This window comes from Agelaius tricolor, unplaced genomic scaffold (assembly GCF_023055355.1).
Source record: "Agelaius tricolor isolate 1412-34295 unplaced genomic scaffold, bAgeTri1.0.p SCAF_5, whole genome shotgun sequence".
In the NCBI taxonomy this organism is placed as follows: domain Eukaryota; kingdom Metazoa; phylum Chordata; class Aves; order Passeriformes; family Icteridae; genus Agelaius; species Agelaius tricolor.
This window is the reverse complement of record NW_027269265.1, coordinates 2,639,072-2,659,215: the sequence shown is the minus strand read 5'-3', so window position 1 is coordinate 2,659,215 and position 20,144 is coordinate 2,639,072. Positions and strand designations below refer to the sequence as shown.

The 20,144-nt window shown below is 44.8% G+C and overlaps 1 protein-coding gene across 1 annotated transcript; it reads right to left on the bottom strand.

Moving 5' to 3' along the window:
* Positions 1–4: 4 nt before the first annotated feature.
* Positions 5–16,548, bottom strand: RTRAF (RNA transcription, translation and transport factor). The gene is made up of 8 exons (XM_071426097.1): positions 16,355–16,548; positions 14,208–14,332; positions 12,475–12,574; positions 8,750–8,836; positions 7,781–7,869; positions 4,527–4,595; positions 1,774–1,822; positions 5–335 (listed from the first exon to the last, which is right to left on the bottom strand). The coding sequence occupies exons 1-8, from the start codon at positions 16,413–16,415 to the stop codon at positions 181–183; spliced, it is 735 nt and encodes a 244-aa protein (XP_071282198.1). The 5' UTR covers positions 16,416–16,548; the 3' UTR covers positions 5–180.
* Positions 16,549–20,144: the final 3,596 nt, after the last annotated feature.

Below are 20,144 nucleotides of genomic sequence, written 5' to 3'. Positions count from 1 at the left end.
ACAATCTGTTTCCCTCAATTTCATTTATTTCAAGAAAAACCTGGTAATTCATCAGAAGTCAGAATTCAATTTCCTGTTTTCTTTCCCAAACAGGCAAATTAATCCCGTTTCAAGCTGCATGCCAGAGTGGAGCTGCTCCTAATTGCACTAACACACAGGGGGCTGGAAGCTTTTGTCCCTTCATCTGCCCACTTTGCCCAGTCTGTGGTCAGTCTTGGGGTCAGCAATGATGGCCTGCACGGCCACGATGGCTTCGTTGATTTTGGTCTGCAGCTCGCGGAGCTCCTCGATGTGCAGCAGGCGCAGGATCTGGGCAGCCTCGTTGATAACAGCATCTGGGGAGGGGCACGGAGAAAAAATGCAATTATTCAGCATTTTACCCAGCAGTTTCAGCTCACAGGAGGGATTTAAGGGAGTTTCAGTGCCCTGCATGGTGTTCCTGCTGGTGGTTTCCAAGGTGGAAGCAGAGAACAATTTTCTGTGCTGCTGGAGGGGAATGGGGTGGCCTCCAAACCTTCCCCATCATCCTGCAGCCCAGGGGGCAGGGAACGAGGGAATCATAAAAAATAAAAATACAAAATAATACAAAAAAACCCCAAAAATCAAAGCAAACAAAAAACAACCAAAAAAAAACCAACATAAAACCAAAATAAAAACAAGAAAAACTCCAAACAAACAAAAAAATCCCCAAAAACAAAACCAAAAAACCCACAAAAAAACCCAAAACAAAAACCCCAAACAAACAAAATAAAACATAAAACTCCCACCAAAACAAAAAAAACACCAAGAAACAAAAAACAAAAAAAAACCTCCCATAAACACAAAATTTAATTCACAACCCCTAAAAAAACTTAAATTAATATAAAAATAAAGCATACAAACAAATATAAAATAATAAACTTATACTTCTCTAAATAGAAATAAAAATATACATTAAAAAAACTATCTTAATAAAATAATAAAAATTTAATAACACAGAGATATAATTATATAAAATAAGAATTTCAATATTATAATAAAAATGCATTGCATAAAATTATATAAAATAAGAATTTAAATATAATAAAATTTCTAATATAAAAATGTAATTATATAAATAATATTTTAAATATTACAATAAAATCTAACAAAATAAAAATTCAAATATTATAAAAATATATACATATAATATCAACTTATTAACTTAAAATATCCACATTACAATAAAAATTAATAGAAATAATAAATTAAAAACACAAAAGGCTGGAAGGTCCTTAATGATCATCTCATTCCAAGCTCCCACTCCAAGGTTGGTGTGAAACATTCCAAGCAGTGACTCAAGTAATGTGGAGCTCCAGGTCACCTGTCTGACTGTTCCTTATCAATAATCCATCAGGTTTATCAATAACCCATCAGATTTATCAATAGCCCATCAGGTTTATCAATAACCCATCAGGTGATGCCAACCTGAGGTGCCTGGATGGGATTTTAGGCAAGAGGAGGCAGCTGCAGTGCATGGAGCAGCACAGCTGTCCTCTGCTGGTAGCAGCAGGATTTACCAACAGCAGGATGCATTAAAAGCTGTTATTTCAACAGATTCCAAACGGATTGGATTGAGGCTTTGCTGTTCCAAACCCAAAATGCTCAGGGATGCTCATAAATAACCAGCTGGGAGGGAGGAATTCTTTCCACTGCAGGGATTTTTACTGCCCACATCAGCTCTGGATTTGACAGTAATAACTCTGTCAAAGGCAAACATTCCCATTTAAAAGTCACATTAGGGGCAGTGCTCACCTCCCGTGTCAAATCCAAGAATGTGCTTTTCCAGAGCAACAGGCAGACCCTGGAAAAGGAAAAAAAAGAAAAACAAAACTGTTAAAAATGTCATTTAAATGTTTGGCAAATCAAATCAAGTACTGCAGCAGGTACTGGGGAGAAAATACGGGTTTTGCTTAGAGAAAAATGTGTGAAAAGTTTGAAAAGTTGATTAAACAACTCCCTTTGTGTCCTGAAGCACCAAACCCAGATTATTATTACAGAAAAATCTTCCTGCTTAAGAATCCTTCAGTGGATACACAGTGCCTGCATTCAATCCTTAAAAGGCCAACAGCAGGACTGGGAGCCATCACCCAACCCTGCAGCTTCCCAGGAAAACAAAACTGGGCTTTCTTAGAAACTTCTGCCTTTCAACAGCTGCCAGCCTTTGAGCAGGGGCTGACAGCAAAGAGCTGCAGGAATTCTCTGTAATCAACTTTTGCTGAGCTCACAACATCCCCAGAAGCATCTGCTCAAGTGTTAAGTTTAGGAATAAAGGGAAATATTCCATTTTTCTAAACATTTTATCTATTAAAACGCTCCAAAGCAAAATTTGTGAGTGGTCATTTCTGAGCATTGCTCTGTTTCCTCTGTCCAGCTGCAGAGGAGTGGTCACACTAAATCTTTACTCAGGGAGCTTCAACATGCACTTAAAATTAGATTTAAACATTCCAAATCCCAGAATTTGCTTTTATTACCCTCAGCAAGTTTTTTTTTTTTTCAACATTTGCCAAAAGCCTTGCATTTTGCACAACAAGAACATCAGAGTTCAATACCATTAATTTCTGCAGGGATGGGGCTGTAAAGCTTTTAGACAGTGAAAATTTCCTTTAAAGGCTTTTATACACATGGAAAAAAAAAAAAGAATCTGAGCTGATCAAAACACACATTAAACACAAACTGGTGGCTGCAACTCATCTGCAAAAAGTGGGGTTTTTCCATGGCCTTTATAGTAAAATCCATGTTCAGCTGCAATCCTAAAAATCCATCTCCACTGTTAAAATTGGTGATCAAAATGCCACTAAAGCCACTTCAGAGAGATTCCAGAAACATCAGACTTCCTACAAGGATTTTTTTTTTTAAGAACTGAGGTTTGTACTTAAGGTTCCTGCCAGCCTGGGGTGTTTCTGAGGAAAAAATGTCATTTTTTGTCTTTTTTTCCCTCTCAGTTCTTTGTGGATGAATTCCCCAAGGTTCCCCCAGTGTCACCTGGTAGCAGGAAATTCCTTACCCTCCCTTCTTCCCACGCTTTTGAGTCTGATCCTTTTTAGGGAGCTGCCTTTGGAATCCCTCAGCCCATCCTAAACAAGCTCATGATCCTTCAAACAGGATAATAATACTAAAAAAAGAGGATAATAAACTAAAAAAAGAGCACCTTTACATCAGGAACTACACACACAACTTCACTTCCAGCCTCATTCCCTACAAATCTGATTTATGAATGCTGCACAAAAATGTGGCCATTTAGAAATCAGTCAAAACCTGCAGAATATATCTAATAATCTAATTGTCCTTTTTTTTATTTATATATTTTTTTTTTTAATCCCAACCCAGCCATCCTCTCTGCTTTGGAAATATTTCCTTTTTTTCCCCTGGCACATGAAGATGTTGATGGTCTCTCCTGGCACAGATTTTGCTGCTTCTCACCACTCCCTTTTCTCCACACCCCTTGGAATGTGGCACTCCTAAGGAAAAAAACACTCCCAGGTTATCTCCCAGACAGAGACCTGCTGAAGCTTTGAAGATCTATGAAAAATGAACAATTCCCTGGCAGGAAAAAAAAAAAAAAAGAAAATCCCATTTTGATCCCAGCTGTGCAGCTATGAAAACAACAACTAAAAGCTGCTTTTTATTAACATTACAGAACCTTAAAATGAAGACAACAGGCTCAGCTGTTTTCCTATTTTCCTGCTCTTTGAACAGTTTTATGGATTTGCAGGTCCAAAGCTTTGATTAATAAATAAAGAAAGAAATAGATCATGGATTGTTGTGAGCAGCTGCCAAAAAAAAGAAGGAATTTGGGTTCTTTGAGCAGATGCAGCTGTTTTTGCAGGCACACTGACACTCATACACCTGCAGGGCAGGTGAGGCTGCCTGAGCCTTTCCCAGCTCTGCCAAATGCTGGAGAGATCTGGAATGATGAGGAAATCCTAAGCTAAAAACCCCACAGTCATCCCCTGGAACATCTTCCCATAGCCAGCTCATGGTTAGCAAAGAATTCTGCAAAAATCTGACTTTAAGGGCAGAAATTTCCTTCACTGCTCCTTTTTTTTTCCTTGGGGAAGAGAGGAGGGAGGAGCTGCATTTCCAACATCCCATTTCTTGAACACATGTGAGGTGTCCATATGAAAAAAAATCACTCTGAACAAGGAATATTTCAACTTCTTTATGGAGCCAACACTGCTAATCCCAAGGAAAAGCCAGGCCATGCATTTCTCCTCACTCCATAGGGCTGCTGCACTGAACAGTCAGGATAATCCTGTGGAAAACAACTCAGGGAAGAGTTTTTCCAGGATTTCTCACACAGGTGTGTTTGTATTGACATGGAACAAACCCAGCCTTGTGTCCTGCTCTCCACAATCCCCCAGATCTGCTGGAACCAGCATGGCTGGGATAAATGAAGCTGCCCCCATCCTCCTAAATGAAGTGGTGGGACAGAAATGGTTTTGACTGAGGGGACAGAGCTTTATCTTCATTAATTAGCATGGGGTAATGAAGCCATGGGTACAAACCTCCTTGGACTGGCTGGCTTTGGCTATGGCATCCTGTGTCAGGCGCTCCTGGACCAGAATCCGAATTGCCTGGGGAAAACATGGAAAGGGAACAGGAATTAATTCATGTCCTGAGGCATTTCTCAGTAATTCCAAGAGAAAAGGAGCCAAAATTATAACCTCAAACCCACTTTTGTGACAGTTTTTTTTTTTTTTAATATTTTTCCAGCCCTCAAACCTTTCCATTTTGGCATGTAGGATCTCACCCAGTGAGAGAACCAGAAGTGACAAGGACATTGATTTTATACCATTAATTCCTGCCCCTCCTGGGACAGAAGCTGCAAAATAGAAGGAATACCCTGGAAATCTTGGGGTTTTTAGCCTGGAGAAAGGGAGGCTCAGGAGGGTGACAGGAGGGAGGAGCCAGGAGGAGGTTGGGATCTCCTGGCAGGGAACAAGAGACAGGACAAGAGGAAATGGCCTCAAGCTGTGCCAGAGGAGGTTTAGGTTGGGTATCAGGGAAAATTTCTTCCTGGGAAAGGTGGACAGGCACTGGAAAGGGTTTCACAGTGGTGGAATCCCCATCCCTGCAGGGATTTCAAAGCTGTGTGCATGTGGCACTTGGGGACATGTGGCAGTGCTGGCAATGGTTGGGCTCAATGGCTTCAAGGTCTTTTCCAACCTAAACAATTCCATGATTCCAAAATGAGCTGATCACAGCCCCAAAGCAGCAGCAACAATCTTCTTTTCCTGAATTCTCACACCTTGAACTCTGCAGCAATGCAGCTCCTCTGGAAAGGAAATGCTGCCTGGGGATGGAAATGCTGCATTGGGAAGGAAATGCTGAATTGGGAAGGAAATCCTGTCTTAGGAAGGAAATGCTGACTGAGGATGGAAATGCTGCCTTGGGATGGAAACCCTGTCTTGGGAAGTAAATGCTGCCTGGGGAAGGAAGGAAATGCTGAATTGGGAAGGAAATCCTGTCTTAGGAAGGAAATGCTGACTGAGGATGGAAATGCTGCCTTGGGATGGAAACCCTGTCTTGGGAAGTAAATGCTGCCTGGGGAAGGAAATGCTGTCTTAGGAAGGAAATGCTGCTTTGGGATGGAAATCCTGCCTTGGGAAGGAAATCCTGCTGCCAGCATCTTTTAGAGGTGCTGAACCTCCTCCCACATGCAGAGAAACCTGGAGCAAGGCTTCCCAGGCAGGCTTGGAAAAGACTGAGAGCAGAAAGGAATTAATTTTTGAGAGCAGAAAGGAATTAATTTTAGCCTTGGGAACAAGAGCAGCCTTGACTTTGACAATCCTGGTGCTCATCTGTTTTCCCCAGCTCCAGCACATGGGGTGAAATCTTATCAGAGCTATCAGTTACTGATACCTACAGCTCCAAATGCCTCCAAAAATAACTGCAGGAATACCAGGCAGGCAGATTTCCACAGGAAAGAAGAACTGGCTCTGTCAAACACATTGCTCAGACTCTCCCTGATGAGCAGCCAAAAGTGACAGAAGCAGCTCTGTGTTTCTCCCCCAGGATTTCTCCCAGTTTTGGTCATGATTAAAGTTGAACTGATACCAGAAAGTTGTCACTTAAATACTTCTAGAAATCTGTCACTGAAGGAAGTGGCCTGGACAAAGGAATGGTTGGATGGGGAGTTTCATTCCAGCACTGAAACCAGACCTTGTGGAAGAGAATTCCAAGTGCTTTTGGCATTAGGAAATATCCAACTGTGTCCCACAGATGCTTTCTGATCAACTTGCCAGGTTTAAATGAAGAAAATGGGATCTAAATCTCTGGCCAGATGTCTGTGCTGTGCCTGCACCCTCTGGCTCTCCCAAAAATCCACTCCTGAGTGTCCAAGCCTGGACAGGGATCAGAAATTCCCTGCAAACCTGCTTATTGTGGGGAAAATTAGAGAGTTTGATTGACACCTTCTAATATCATCATCTCAACCCTAAAAGCAGCTTTGCACTGTTCCTGGAATGTGGATTTTTCACTGCAGGAATCCACTCTTACTGGAATTAAAAGCAAGAAAATTCTGGCTGATTTTGCCCAAATCTGTCTGAAAAAAAGAGATGTGGAAATAAAAATATTTATGCAGAATTATACACCCAGCAAAGTTTGTTTCACTGGGTGTGTATCATTCTGCATAAATTTATTTATGCAGAATTATAAATTCCCTAAAGTTTCCTTCAAAGAAGATCTGAAGGAATTTTGGTAAGAGCTGAACTCATTCAAGCTGCAAATCCTCCCTATCACCACACCCAGAATCTCCTCCCCCTACCTGATATCCCTTTGCACTGATTTCTGGGGGGTTTTGAGTGGTTTTTGGTGGAGGCTATGAGACCTCCATGCTCCTTAAAGACTGAAGAAAAATATTTTGGGAAGGGAAAGTAGGAAACTATACTGGAGAGAAGGGGAAAAAATGATGGAATAACTGCAGGCTGAGAACTCCTTAAAAAACCAGGTTACCATAATACTGTTCCAAGAGTTACAGACTTACACTAAATAAAACTCAATACCCACAGCTTTTGGTTTCTCCAAAATAAGTTTAGCAAATATCACAACTATTGCCATGAGCAGAACTTTAAGGGTTTTTTTTTTTTTTGAAGTTAAATGCTTTTATTTTTATTCCAAACCAAACAAAGTTTATTCCCATAGTATGACATGATCAAGTAGGAACTTGGGATTTTACACTCTCATCTATAATGTATTTTTTATTTTAAAAAACACAGTATGGGCCTGACCCCAAATCTATAGAGTTTCACCAGAAAGTCAGAAAATTTCTTCAAGATATAAAAAAGATGATTTAGAGAATTAATTAGCCTATTTAGGGCACTTAAACCCCATAATTAGTTGTCAAAACTAAATTAAACTGATTTCAGTAATGACAAGGAGCAAACAGATCACAGAATCAAAAGAAAAAGGAAACTTTTAACAGTGGTTCCTCCCTTGGATGTTGTTTTAAAACATCTTTGGCATCATTAACTTTTAAATTTTCAGCTTTCTCTGATTTCTAGCACTGGAACAGAACTTTCTCCTTTGAGGATGCTCCTTAAGGAACTCAGCTAAAATTGTTTACCAGGATAATTCTCCCTGCATGGATTTCCATGAAATGTGCTCTTATCTCCTTGAAAAGACACAGAGATTTTTTTTTTCTTTTCCCATCTTTGCCTAAAAATTCATGTTTATCAGTAACTGCACCTCAAGCTATGAACACACACCAGGCACTGGGGAAAAGAAGGAAAAAAGGGGGTGGGAAAAGTGTGAAACTCACCTTGAGCATCACCAAGTAATCATCATGTCTCTGGATCTGAAGCAGATTAGCCAAAGCCATCACTCCAGCCTTGAAATCAGGATTATTCACTGGAAAAAAGAAGGATTATTGGAAAAAAGGGTTATCATTAAAAAAAAACATGATAATTTATTTTGGTTTCACTGATTCCAGCAGGAAGAATTGTCTCCCTGACTCCATGGCATTGGATTGCTCTTCAGGATGGACAAGGGCAATTCCTCAGCACCCCTGAAGTGTTCCAAAAACAAGGCTGTGGCACCTGGGGACATCATTCAGTGCTGAGTGTGGCAGTGCTGGGTTCATTGTTGGCCTCTGTGGTCTTAGAGGGCTTTTCCAGCCTTAATTCCATCATTCCAAGCAGTGAGGAAACAATTTGGCTGCAGAGGAATCAGCACTGGGCTACACAAGCAGGTAAAGTGTTTGAAAATAAAGCAAATTACAGGCAGATATTCTCTTCTGAACATTATTTGTACATTTTTGTTGTTTTGTATCTTTTTATCCCTGCTGCTGCTGAGGGCAGGCTCAATCCCTGACTTTTTGGAGATGGAGGAATGGAAGAATATTTGGAAGATTTAGGGTTGATTTTAGCAGCTCTTTCCCACTACTTCCATTTATTGTGACTCTGCCTAGCAGGGAAAAAAAATTAAAATTATGATGACAGAACAGCTGGGGAAGAACTGAGGCAACATGAAATCCCTGACAGCATGGAAGTAACCAGCCTGCCACCATGTTGCCTTGGATATTTTTATTTTTTAAGGCACCTTGCTACTTCTCCCTCACTTACAAGAAGTAATTATGATTTACAGAGCAAAGCTGTTCATGTAAATGTTCAGATCTGCATTCCTAAAGCTTTAAATGGGGCTTTAAACAATCTACATCATAGGATGAAGCAAGTGAGGGACAGCCAGGCCAGGGAGCACATCCCCACCCAGGAGCTTGTGGCACACTCACCATCCAGGTTAATCAGTGGCTCTGCATTTTTTGCTGTGTTGTCTGCATTTTTAGCACCATCAGGGGTGGAATCCTTGTACTTATCAGCTGCAAAATGAGGAGGCAAGCACAAAAATCGTCAGCACTAATGGCAAAAAGAACTCAAAGTTTAACAAGGAGCTGTGGTGTTACAGCTGGATTTTTGGGGTGTTGTGGCTACCCAAGAGCCTTGTGGGATTATAAACTGAGATCTCTGAGTTTATAAACTGGGATTTTGGAGCTCCCCATTAATGATACCAAAAGCTGCAGAGAGATTCCAGGAGCAGCCTCAGAGCCTGCTCCAGGCTTTTATTTAGGGCAGGATCCTCTTCATTACAGCCTCACCCCAGAAGGCTGAACAAGTGTTGGAACCCTGGGAATTGCTGAGAATTTCAGACTTTCTGTGCTGCCAGGCTCTGACCCCCAGGAGAACACTGCACTGACCTGAGGCCCTGGAGAAGCTTCCAGAATGGAATGACAGAACTGGGATTGTGGGTGTGGGGTTTGGATAGAAGTGTGTGGTATCACAGGGTGGAAAACTCAGAGTTTAAGGGTTTCGAATCTACTAATAGATATAAAACAAGATGGAGGTTTTAGGGTTGGAGGCTGCTCCTTCTTCTCCATGGGTTTGGGTGGTTTTGTGTAATTGGATAAGAAAGTCCCCATTGTGGGCACGGGTGGTTGGTTATTGGGTTAAAAGTGAAAATAATTGAGGTGTCATTTCTTAATTGGACAGTTTATCCTTAAAAGGCCTTGGAGAGAGAGAGATGGGCTCCATTTTTAGCTTGTTAGAGAGAAGTGCTGCAAAACTCAGGGTTTGTGAGGCTGTGACAGAGATAAGAACTGATAAACATCTGAGTCCCAACAAGAAATTCCATGGTGCCTTGTGAAGGCTGGCCCAGAACAGAGGCTGGATGGAGCTAAAGAATAAAGCAGGGATTGATTCAAAGCATCTCCTCCATGGATCCACCTTGGGCAGCACAAGAGCCCAGCCAGGCCTGCACCCAAGATGAACCAAAATGGCCCCAAAATGCACGGCCGGGCACGGGGTCTCTCCCTGGGATCAGTTCTGCTCCATTTGCACCTTGCAGTTCATTGTCCCATCCCAGCTTTAGCCCCTGCAGTCCCACCCTGCTTGTTTTTCTCTCTCCAGCCCACGGGGTTTGTGCTCTTGGGCTGAGGTTTGGATCATTTGTCCTTGGTGCCCAGCTGGAGCAGGAATTGTTTTGTCTCCCTGCTCTGTGCACACAGCTCAGAACTGCACAGCATCAGAACCATCCCCTGATATGGAGCCCAGACCCACCCACTAAAGCAGCACAGAATCTGAAAATACAAAAACTAAAACCTGAGGCATCACTGCCTTGCAATTTAATCCCAACCCTGGCAAAAAAAGAAGCAAATACTCAGCAAAAAAACTGCATCTCCCAGATCTGCCACTTCTAAAATCCATCAGTTCCTCTGCCTAGAGCAGGGATCAAGAACTGGGGGATGATGTTGGTCCTGATGAGTAAATAAAACATTTCCAGCTCAGGGTTTGTTTCACAGCCCACACTGGGGATTTCCAAGCCTTTGGAGATGGAAATTTCCTGAACTCCTCCTTATTCACACAATCCCAAGGAACAGGCAGCTCCTTTTGCCCATCATGAGGGACTGAGAATCACAGCACAGGTATTTGTATCCCATCCCTGCTCTGGGCAGAGCTCAGCCCTACAGGAATTAAAGGAAATGGAAAAGCAGCACTGTGGCTGTTATTGTTTTTCCACCAGTAATTATTTGTATTCCCACTCTCTCCATAAGGAAATGGAACTGCTGTGACTTGGGGAGATTTAACTCCACTTTTCCATAACTTTGTCCTAGTTCCCAAGGGTTCCACATCCACTCCTTGTTAAAAAAAAAAAAAAATTAAAAAAGGGGTCTAAGAATAACTTCTCTGAATAAGTTAGTACTAAATATAATGCATTTAATACCCTTCAGAGGAAGTTCTCATCAAGGCAATCCCACAGGGAGAAAGGGGGTAAATATCTACAATGGGATTGGCTCTATCCAGAAAGAAGAGAAGAGAAGAGAAGAGAAGAGAAGAGAAGAGAAGAGAAGAGAAGAGAAGAGAAGAGAAGAGAAGAGAAGAGAAGAGAAGAAGAAAAAAATGCAATTATGCTGCTCCAGTCCCATGGGAGCTGAAAGGAAATAGTCCTCTGAGCAGGGGGTGGAAACAAGCACATGAAATTGTGGTTTATTTTTTAAAGGAGTGAAATACATTTTTGACACCGTCTGATTTTGATGAAAACTTAAAACCAGTGGGAATTTCTGCAGGGGAAGGTGCCCCTGCCTATGGAACTTGGTGTGTGCAAGGGCACTGTGACATCACAACTCATTTGGTGACCCTGTGGGGGTGCCAACTCCTGTCCCCAAGCTGCAGAGCTGCGGGTGCCACACAGGGATGGCCTGAGCAGGATCCCAGAGGGATGCTCAGCCTGGAGGAGCTCCTGCTGGTGGCCTTTGGGTTCAGCTGTTTCTACCCCAGCAGCACCCCCCGCTCCTGCCCACCCTCCTGGGCCACCCTGGTGTGGGATGTGCCCCAGCTGGAGAAGGGCAGTGCCCCCAAGGGCATCACCATGGCAGAGGTGCTCTACTGGAGCATGCCAGCCCTGTGCCTGCTGCTCCTGCTGCTTTTCCTCAGCAGGACCTACTGGAGGAAGGTGAGGGAGGGGTGGTACCAGAGGCCAGGAGCCCATGGGGACAAGGAAGGGCCTTCCCAGAGCGTGCCCAGCCCCAGCAGGCAGAGCTGAGTCCTGGCCACCGTGAAGAAAACCAGGACAGGCCTAACATTCCTGGGGATTGGAATGAGATGGGGTTTAAGGGACCTTCCAACCCACATCATTCCATGATTCCCACACAAGCTGCTCCCTGGGGCAGCCCTGAGGTGCCTCTGTCCCTGTCCCCCTGTGCCTTCCAGAGATGGGGCAGGAAGCATGGATGCTCCTGCAAGACCTCCCAGCTGCTCTCCAAGCTGAAGGAAGATCCTGACTTGCTGAAGCTCTACCTGAAGCACCTGCAGAAGTGCAGGACATCCTTTGTGGAAGTGTTCCAGGTCAGGCTGGCCTGGCAGGATATGGCCCTGCCCAGGGGGGGTTGGACTGGAAGGTCTTTACAGCTTCCTTTCAACCCAAATTTCTCTGTGATTCTCCAGAAAAACCAGCAATATACAGGAGGGCTTCGAGGAGGAGAAGACACATTTGGCTGTTTGCCAATTGATTCCCAGCTGTAGCAAGGATCCCAGGAAAGCTGCACAGTGGGTGGAGCTGTCCCAAAGCACAGGGACAGCACAGCTTTGGCAATAAAGGTTGCAGGTGAAATTGTCTCCAAGGGAAATGGAACATGGAATGGATGCAAGGAACAGAGGGAGTGGCCCCACACTGGGAATGCTGCAAAGTTCCTCCAAATCAAAGTTCCTCCAACCAAAGGGAAGGAATTCCTGGCTGAGATAGAATTCCCAGAGAAGCTGTGGCTGCCCCTGGATCCCTGGAAGTGCCCAAGGCCAGGCTGGATGGGGTTTGGAGCACCCTGGGGTAGTGGAAGGTGTCCCTGCCCGTGGATTCTTGAGGTTCTTTCCAACCCACACCACGTGAATTTCACCCATGATTGTGTGAAATTAATCAGAATCCCCCACTCCCCTCCAATTTTGAGGTATGAAATGGATTTCCTCCTACCATTATCTCCATACTCCAGCCTCACAGCCAAGCCAAGCAGCCAATCCACAGTTTCCTGTCGCTCCTGTATTTTGAAGGGACAGTTCACATCTTTCATGTACTGGGGAGCAAAAAAAAAAAGAGGAAAAAAAAAAAGATTTTAGTCGATGAATCACTTGGGAGCACAGAACTGTTGTCACTTTCCCACAGGCCTCACAGAAAATATTAATTAACAAGAGGTGTCACTGTGAAATTCCTGCTGTGGCATCTGATCCCTGCTGGAGTGTCCCAAAGCACCCCTAGCTCAAGTCTGACACCTGATAATGGAATTTTACTTTTAATGAATGTTTTTTATTGCCAGACTGTACCAAAATGCCCTTGCTTCACTCTCTGCTCATGTCACAGGGCAAATGGAACAAGGGAAGGGGGAACAAATTGGAACAAAGCCTTCCCACCTGGAATGAAGCCACCTAAGGCTTCCCCACACCAGAGCATTCCCTGCAGCAGCAGAAGTAAATTTCCCTTTTTTAGGGATTTTGTCCAACAAGAGAGGACAAAACCAGGCTGAGCTTCTGTCCCAGACCATGAGATCCAGCCCTGGCTGCTGCCAAGGCTCCCAAAAATCAGAACATGGTGACATCTGTCATGTCTCTTTGCTGCAGGGACAGGAGTGCCACACAGCTGGGAAAAGGAATTTCTGCATTCCAGGGGCTGGAAAGCAGGAATTCCCTGAGAATGATGGAGAAGACACTGTCACCAAGCCAGGAAATTCCAGATATTCCCATTTACCTCCAGGATATTGGAATCATTCATTGAGCAAAGCAAGAGTTTCCAGGAGGGGAAAAAAAAAATGGGATGGATGGGCACTGGGAATTACAGAGCAGGGAAATGGGAGCAAGAGCAAAAGCTCAAGAGCTTTGTGGTGGCTGCAAATGCTCAGGAGCACAGAGATCACCCAGAATCCATCTGGATGCAGAAAATCCATCTGGAACCAGAAAAATTCATCTGGGTCCAGAAAAAAAATAATCTGGGTCCAGAAAAATCCATCTGGGTCCAGACAAAAAAATCAATCTGGAACCAGAAAAAAAACCACCTGGATCCCAAAATAATCAATCTGGGTCCAGAAAAAATCCATCTGGAACCAGGAAAAAATCCACCTGGATCCAGAAAAAAAATCTGTCTGGAAACTGAAATGATTTGATTAGGATCAAGAAAAAAAATTACATCTGGGTCCAGGGAAAAAATCCATCTGGGTCCAGAAAAAATTCACCTGGAACCAGAAAAATCCATCTGGATTCAGAAAAAAAGTCCATGTAGGTCCAGAAAAATCTATCTGGAATGGCAGGAGGCGCAGGGATGAGGTTCCCCCACATGCTGGCAAGGCCTGCAGGAGCCTCATCCACCTCCTTTTGGGACAGAAGGAGCATTAATGCAGAAAAAATTTGTTTATTTGCAGTCAGTCCTCTTTCTGCTTCAAGAGCTGACTCAAATCAGGCAAAAAAAAAAAAAAAAAAAGAAAAAAAAACCAGTTTGGGATGGACACTCCACCTACTAAACAAACAATGCTGAAGGAAAACTATGCACAAAATTCCCCCATTGTCATAAACTCCCCCAGTTTGGCTTCAATAACACATTTAAATTCCTAGAAATGTAACAGGACAAATATTCAGAGCTATTTATTTGTGTTCCACAGCCACAGCAGCTGTGAAATATCATTTATATCATTTACAGCAATGTCTGGAGCAAGGAAATACCTTCTCAAAGGATTTGGGCCAGTCCTCACTGTGGATGTTCCTCAGATTCCCTCGGTCCTCGATCTTGTAGTGTCTGATTTTCTGGTCCTCCAGCCAGACAATGAAATTCCTGAACTCTGTTTCATCTGTGGGGAGGAGCAAACAGAGCAGGAATTCAAAAATATCCCAAGTTTTCATCTGATTCATACAAATCTTGATGCCTTTGAGCACTTTTCCCATTAAAAACCCCACATACATATAGAAACATATAGAAAACACACTAAATAGGTATTTAGTGGGTGATAAATATATATTTAGTGGGTATATATTTAGTTAATATATATTTACTAGTTAGTACATATTTATATATTTATAATATATATTTACTTATGTATTTAGTTAGTATATATTTTAGTTGGCATATATTTATATATTTAAAATATATATTAGTTTGTATATTTAGTTAGTATCTATTTATTTTAGTTAGCATACATGCATATATTTAGAACATATTTATTTATATATTCAGTTAGTATCTATATATTTCAGTTAGCAGGTATTTATATATCTATAATATATATTTCTTTATATATTCAGTTGGTATATATTTATTTTAGTCAGCATATATTTATATACTTATACTATATATTAATCTATAAATTTAGCAGGTATATATTTATTTTAGTTAGTATATATTTACATATCTATAATATATATTTATTTATATATTTAGTTGGTATATATTTATTTAGTCAGTATATATTTATATATTTAGAATATATATTTATTAATATATTTAGTTAGTATAGATTTATTTTTGTTAGTATAGATTTATATATCTATAATATATATTTACTTACATAGTTAGTATATATTTATTTTTGTTAGTATATATATTATATATGTTAGTATATATTATATATTTATTTATGTATTTCGTTAGTATATATTTATATATTTACATAATAAATTGTTGTTTATAAATTATATGAATATATAAATATATAAATATATAAATATATATTATATAATCTATATTTATATACAATATACAAAAATATATAATTTATGTAAATTATTACTTATATATTTATTTATTTGTATTTTTAATTGGTATATATTTATATAACTATAATATATATTTATAATTTAGTTAGTGTACGTTTATTTCAGTTATTATATATTTCTTTATTTCTTTATATATATTTAAATACATATTATATATTTATTTTAGTTAGCATGTATTTATAAATATCTATTAGCGGGTTATAAATATATATATTTATATATAAAACCCCACTGTATATAATATATATAAAACCCCACTAAAATTGTGCATTCACTGACAAAAAATCAACCCTGAGTGTTTTTCATTTTTTAGCTGACTGACCTCATTAAAGGCATCAGCCAACAGATTCTTTTTATTGGGAATACAATTATAACTTATGGAGCACAGGGAGAAAGGTGAAAAAACAGCAGAGAATTTGAGTTTCTAACTCTGTTTTCAGCACACACACAACACCTGCAGCACTAATCCCCAGCTGCTCTCAGAAAATATAAATACAGCATAAATATTGAGGCTGCACATTTTTTCATTCACTGTTGATTCCTCTTGACCCCAAATCCCCATTTTTGGGGGCTGGAACTCCACAACTCCCAGGCCGTGTGCGCACAGGGATGTCCAGGCTGGGTGACACAGGAGGTGACAGCTCTGGGGTGTCACTGCTGCCCCAAAGCCCAGCTGGGCCGTGCTGGCTCTGGATGAGCTTTAGCCATGGAATGGTTGGGGGGGAAGGGACCTTTTCCATCTCACCTCATCCCATCCCATCCATCCCATGGATCCCATCCCATCCCAATTCCACCCCACAGATCCCATCCCATGGATCCCATCCCAATCCCAATTCTGTCCCGTCCCATCCCATCCCATCCCATGGATCCCATCCCAATCCCATCCCATCTCATGGATCCCATCCCAATCCTAATCCCAATCCCATAGATCCCATCAACCCCATCCCATCCATCCCAATCCCATCCCATGGATCCCATGCCAATCCCATTCCATGGATTCCATGGATCCCATTCCAATCCCATCCTATGGATACCATCACATCCAATCCCAATCCCAATCCCAATCCCATCCCCTCCCGGTCCCCCCGCAGCCCCCTCACCCCTGCAGTTGAAGCCGGCGGGGTTGTGGTAGTCGAGCGCCGAGAGCTTGCGGCGGAACATGGTCCCGGTGCCGCTCCCGGAGCCGGCTCCGATCCCGACCCGGATCCCAATCCCGGTGCCGGCGCCGCCTCCCCCGTTCAGGCCGCGCCGACAGCACAGCACAGACCGGAAGGAGGGGAACGCCCGCCCCCTTCGCGGCGTTCCGCTCTCTCATTGGTCAGTGCGCTGAGCGGCGGCCAACTCAACCAATCAGAGAGCGGAACGGGCTGCCGGGAGGGGAAGTAGTCGCTCTGCCTTGGGTATGGACGCGGCGGCGGAGGGGGCGGGGCCTGTGTAGTGGGCGGGGTCCGTGTCGAGGGGGCGGGATTAGTATGAATGGGCGGGGTCAGTGTGAGGGGCGGGATCCGCGTGGGGCGGGGTCTACGTAGTGGGCGTGGTCTGTGTGAGGGGGCGGGGCTTTGGCTCTGTGTCCGCCCCGTGGGAAACTGGGGCGTGCGCTGCGCTGTATTGGGAGCTGTGCTGGGGATGCTGGGAGCGCTGAGCTGTTCTGGGAGCGCTGGGAGCCGTCCTGGGAGCTGTACTGGGGGGTACTGGGAGTGCTGGGAGCTGTACTGGGAGAGCTGGGAGCTGTATGATGGAGGTACTGGGGGCAGTGAGATGCACTGGGAACACTGGGAGCTATACTGGGGAGTACTGGGAGCGCTGGGAGCTGTGCTGGGAGGTCTGGCAGCTGTACTGGAAGCTGTACTGGGAGGTCTGAGAGCTGTACTGGGAGTACTGGGAGCACTGAGCTGTACTGTATGCTCTGGGAGCTGTACTGGGAGTATTGAGAGCGCTTTACTGGGAGCATTGAGCTATACTGGGAGCTCTGGCAGCTGTACTGGGGAGCTGTGCTGGGAGAATTGAGCTGTACTGGGGAGTACTGGGAGCATTGCACTGTACTGGGAACCATGAGATCTGAACTGGGGAGCACTGGGGAGCAGTGATGAGCACTGGGGAGCAGTGATCTGCACTGGGCAGCACTGGGAAGGTTGCAGTTGAAGGTTTTTTCCCTGGAGAAGGAAGGAATGAGCTCTGGCTGGGAGCGAGGCCGCCCCCATCCCCTGTGTCCCCCCCCCGCGTGGCTGGGGTGGCACTTTGCAGGCAGCCAGGCGGTGACAGCGTGACGAGCCACTGCAATATTCATTCTGACATTTCCTCCGTGCCAGCCCTTCCCTTCCCAGCTGGCACCGGCTGCAGGATGGCAGCAGGAGGAGCCAGCCCCCGCCATGGCCTCAGCGGGATCCAGGGGGCTCTGCCTCCCTCTCCCTTCAGGACATTCCCCTCCCATCCACTGGATCTCCTCCAGCTCCTTCCTGGAGTGGTGTCAGGGGCTCCCTGGCACCTCAGCCTCCTTCAGGTTTTCTGGAATTCCAGAATTCCAGAATGGTTTGGGTCGGAAGGAACAATAAAACCCATCCAGTTCCATTCCTGCCATGGCAGGACACCTTCCACTGCCCCAGGGTGCTCCAAGCCCTGTCCAACCTGGCCTTGGGATCCAGGAGCAGCCTGGGTCTTCTCAGAGCACCCTCTCCCACCACCCTCCCAGCCAAGAATTCCACATATCCAACCTAAACTTCCACTCTATCCCTTATCCCTTGTCCTGTGGCTGCAGTTCCTGAGGCAGTGTCCCTCTCCCACCCCACAGCTGGAGCCAGCAGTGACATTGAAGCCATCAGGACAGGGACAACAACCCCAGCATGGAGAAAAGGAGCTTGGGCCCATGGTGGCCTCAGCCACACGTGTCACACACTGTTTGTACCACCAAGAGTGACACGCAGTGACATTGAAGCCAGCAGGACAGGGACAACAACCCCAGCATGGAGAAAAGGAGCTCAGGCCTATCCCCATGGTGCCCTCAGTCACACACTGTCCATGCCACCAAGAGTGACAAGCAGTGACATTGAAGCCAGCAGGACGGGCACAACAACCCCAGCATGGAGAAAAGGAGCTTGGCCTCATCCCCATGGTGTCCTCAGCCACACAAATCCATGCCACCAAAAGTGACAAGCAGTGACACTGAAGCAGCAGGACAGGCACAACAACCCCAGCATGAAGAAAAGGAGCTCGGGCTCACAGTACCCTCAGCCACACAAGTGTCACACACTGTCCGTGCCACCAAGAGTGACAATCATGGAGGCAGTGACACCCCCCGCTCTCCACCCCTCCTGCCTTCCCCACCCTCAGAGCAGCCCTTCCCCCCGTTCCCTGGTGGCTCCAAGCCTTCCTGCAGGAGCACAAATGCATCCCCAGGAGCTGAGTTGTGCCTCTCCTCTCCCCGCTGCAGCTAATGAATGCAATTAGTGCAGATGGGTTTATTCTCATTAGGGAGCCGGGCCTGGCTGCGGCCTGCGCGCGGAGCAGCGCCTCGCCCACGCTCTCCATGGAAGCTCCTCACCTCCTCCTGCTCGGCAGATGCTGCTCCAGAGCCAAATGCTGGATGTGAGGATGGAAGGGAGAGAGTGTTGGAGCTGGAGGGGAGCCAGGGAGCCATGGAACAGCTGAGCTGCCTGGCAGGCCAGGACAGACTTGGCTCCTTCCTCCCCAGCGACACCATTTTGCTTTGGAGCTGCTGTGATGGACACAGAAAAGGATGGAGGGGCTGGGAAATGCTGGGAAAAACTGGAATATCAGCATAGATCCGTGCTGGGCTCAGTGCTGGTGGTTTTACTTCAGAATCTATGGTGACACCTTGCTTGGAGCAGCCTGGGATCGTGGAAAGTGTCCCTGTGAATGGCAGGGGGTGAAACTGGGTGATGTTTAAGGTCCCTTCCAACCCAAACCATTCTAGGTTCTGTGATTCCATGATTCTTACTCTGAACTACCAAAACACCTCCTGATCACATACTCTGCTCCTGCCAAATTCCCCACATCCTGAATTTCCCCTCCAGTTTCACGGGACCCTCAGGAGTGAGTGTTTGCCCACACATTTTGAGGCTGCTTGGCCTCAGCTCATTCCTGGGGTTCTGCTTTGAAGCTGCTCTGATGGACACAGAAAAGGATGGGAGGGCTGGGAGGTGCTTGGAAAAACTGGAATATGAGCACAGATCTGTGCTGGGCTTGGTGCTGGTGCTTTTATTTCAGAATCTATGGTGACACCTGGCTTGGAGCAGCCTGGGACTGCTGGACACTTTTGCTGACACATTTTAAGGCTGCTTGGCCTCAGCTCATTCCTGTGGTGAGGAACAAGGTATCACTGTAGGTTCTGAAATAAAAGCACCAGCACCAAGCCCAGCACAGATCTGTGCTCACATTCCAGTTTTTCCAAGCACCTCCCAGCCCCCCCCATCCTTTTCTGTGTCCACCAGAGCAGCTCCAAAGCAGACCCCAGGAATGAGCTGAGGCCAAGCAGCCTCAAAATGTGTGGGCAAACACTCACCCCTGAGGGTCCCGTGAAACTGGAGGGGAAATTCAGGATGTGGGGAATTTGGCAGGAGCAGAGTATGTTTGGTTCTGTGATCAGGAAGTGTTTTGGTAATCCAGAGTAAGAATGATGGAATCACAGAAGTCTGGAATGGTTTGGGTTGGAAGGGACCCTAAAAATCATCCAGTTCCACCTCCTGCTATTCACAGGGACACCTTCCACTGTCCCAGGCTGCTCCAAGCCCTGTCCAGCCTGGCCTTGGGCACTTCCAGGGATCCAGGGGCAGCCACAGCTGCTCTGGGCACCCTGTGTCAGATCCTCCCCATCCTCCCATTAAAAAATTCTTCCTTATATCTGAGCCTGAACCAACCCTCTTTAAGATTAAA